Source organism: Aplysia californica, unplaced genomic scaffold (genome assembly GCF_000002075.1).
Source record: "Aplysia californica isolate F4 #8 unplaced genomic scaffold, AplCal3.0 scaffold00210, whole genome shotgun sequence".
Lineage (NCBI taxonomy): Eukaryota > Metazoa > Mollusca > Gastropoda > Aplysiida > Aplysiidae > Aplysia > Aplysia californica.
The window spans coordinates 335743-337743 of record NW_004797480.1 but is presented as its reverse complement, the minus strand read 5'-3'; the positions used below and the strand labels follow the sequence as shown (position 1 = coordinate 337743).

General features: G+C 40.1%; 1 protein-coding gene across 1 annotated transcript in view; it reads right to left on the bottom strand.

Annotated features, from left to right (window-relative positions):
* LOC118477769 overlaps positions 1-2001 on the bottom strand; it is a 21210-nt gene that overhangs the window by 8033 nt on the left and 11176 nt on the right. The window contains exon 3 of the mRNA XM_035970019.1: positions 1808-1979. Within this exon, the coding sequence (XP_035825912.1) occupies positions 1808-1979 (172 nt within the window). The remainder of the gene's footprint in view (positions 1-1807; positions 1980-2001) is intronic.

Below are 2001 nucleotides of genomic sequence, written 5' to 3'. Positions count from 1 at the left end.
TTCTCTCTGTCTCTGTCTCTCTCTCTCTTTCTTTCTTTCTTGCCTCTCTCTCCTTTTCTCTTCTTCCCCTCTCCCTCCTCTATCTCTAGTTCTTCCATCTGCTCTCTCCCCCTTCCCCTTCTTTCTCTTTCTACCCCCCTCCCTTCCCGAGCCTCTCTCTGTCCACCTCTCTCCTTCTCTCTCTCCTTCTCTCTCTCTCTCTCTCTCTTTCTCTCTCTCTCTCTGAATACAGAAAACCTCGCTTAAGAAGTCAATAAAAAAAAAAGTCACAACCGAGGATACCCTTGAGGATTGTTTATTATGTTTACAGGTATTATCGATTTGTATGTGCTCATAATTATTATGTTTTCGTTCACACCGGAGGCGAGCGAGAAATAGTAAAAGGTTTGTTGACACGAACGAGCAGAAATAGATCACGAACAGCGTATATGCATAAATAGACGAGGGAATGAGAAGACACAGACAAAACATTGACGAGCATCGTCGTGAATATCTAAGAGAATATAGATTACATGAAAATGTCACAGACAGGTACGTAAAGATAGCAATAATATAGGAATGCGAGTCATGTACGAGCTGGATAAGCTACAGACTACGAAGAATGCCGAAAGTAGGTAAATAGATGCATAAAATAATGTATAATATAAGAGAGAAAAATGATAGGTAGACTTTAAGTACTTCTTATTAAAAAGAGAAAATGGCAGAATTTCTAATCAAAGACAATGACGAATAGAATAATCCTGTAGTAAGGTTTACGCACTATTGCTTACGACAAAAACTTGTTTCAAATAAGTCCTCGAAACCTGGTAAGGAATAAATATTAGTTAACCTGAAGCTATTGGGCCCTCAATTCGGTGCTTTCTTGACCTTGAACCAAATCGTGGGTCTCCACTCTCAGTGAGGCCACGTTTACGAGGGCGTGATGTCATGCACGAAAGCACCCTTTTAAATTATTTTAAGAATGGGGAGTGGGGTCGCTAGAAATTTACTTTTAGCGAGTATATTAATTGATGGTATTTCCCGTATCTTTAATCGAACATACGAAATGCAGAAGCTGCAAAACAATGATTGTCTGTCATGCAGGATGCATAGCAGAAAAGCATAATATTTGCTTCAAATGTCTGTTCGTGACATCATATTATTACTTCTAAACCAGTTTACAGCAAAGGAATTAATTTTGACTAGAAAATTCCATTAGTTAAATTAGATTTGATGAAACTAATAACACTTCGGCAGGTTATATTATTATATCGCCATATAAAACAATACCCACAGGCACACCGACAGTCACACGCACACACATTATACTATAGCAGCTCATCCACGATTCGCTTCCATTTACCCACAGCATAATTAATGCCGGAGGTTGGCGCGTACTTTTGTGTGGTTTGCTTCTCCTTTTCTATCAAACATCTGTCATCCTGATCTCTCTTCCTCCTATTTTGTGTTTGTTACTCTCTTAGTAACACATCTAAACCTCGGGACGTATATCACTTTATTGTGTTGCAAGTCGCTACCTCAGAATTACAAAGTTTCATCTGCTCAGCATCTAGTTTTGAGAAATTGGACGTAAACATTTATTTTAAGTTTCACAATATGCTAAGCTGTTTCGAATGAAATTCTTCGAAAATCTTGATAACCACTCTGAATATTCTCTACACTTTGATAGAGCAGATTGAGCATTTAATTTGCTTTCTGAGTTCGTAGTAACTAAAACTCAAAAAACTTCATATAGAACTTTGTGATTCGGAGGTAACGAGGTATTGTAAATCCTTACTTAAAAACGATAGCATAATTGATGAGGTACCTGTTAGGGGAGACGACATATCCCCAGGAGACTCGCGCGCCCTCTGTCGGGACCTGGACGCTGTCCTTGAGCCAAACGAGCGCGCGCCTGGGGTTGCCCAGCATGGAGGCGTTACAGAAGAGACTGACGTCATCACCGCTGCTCACGAACTGGGAGCCTGTGATGGTGATTTCTGGAAAAAAGGGGGAAGGAGG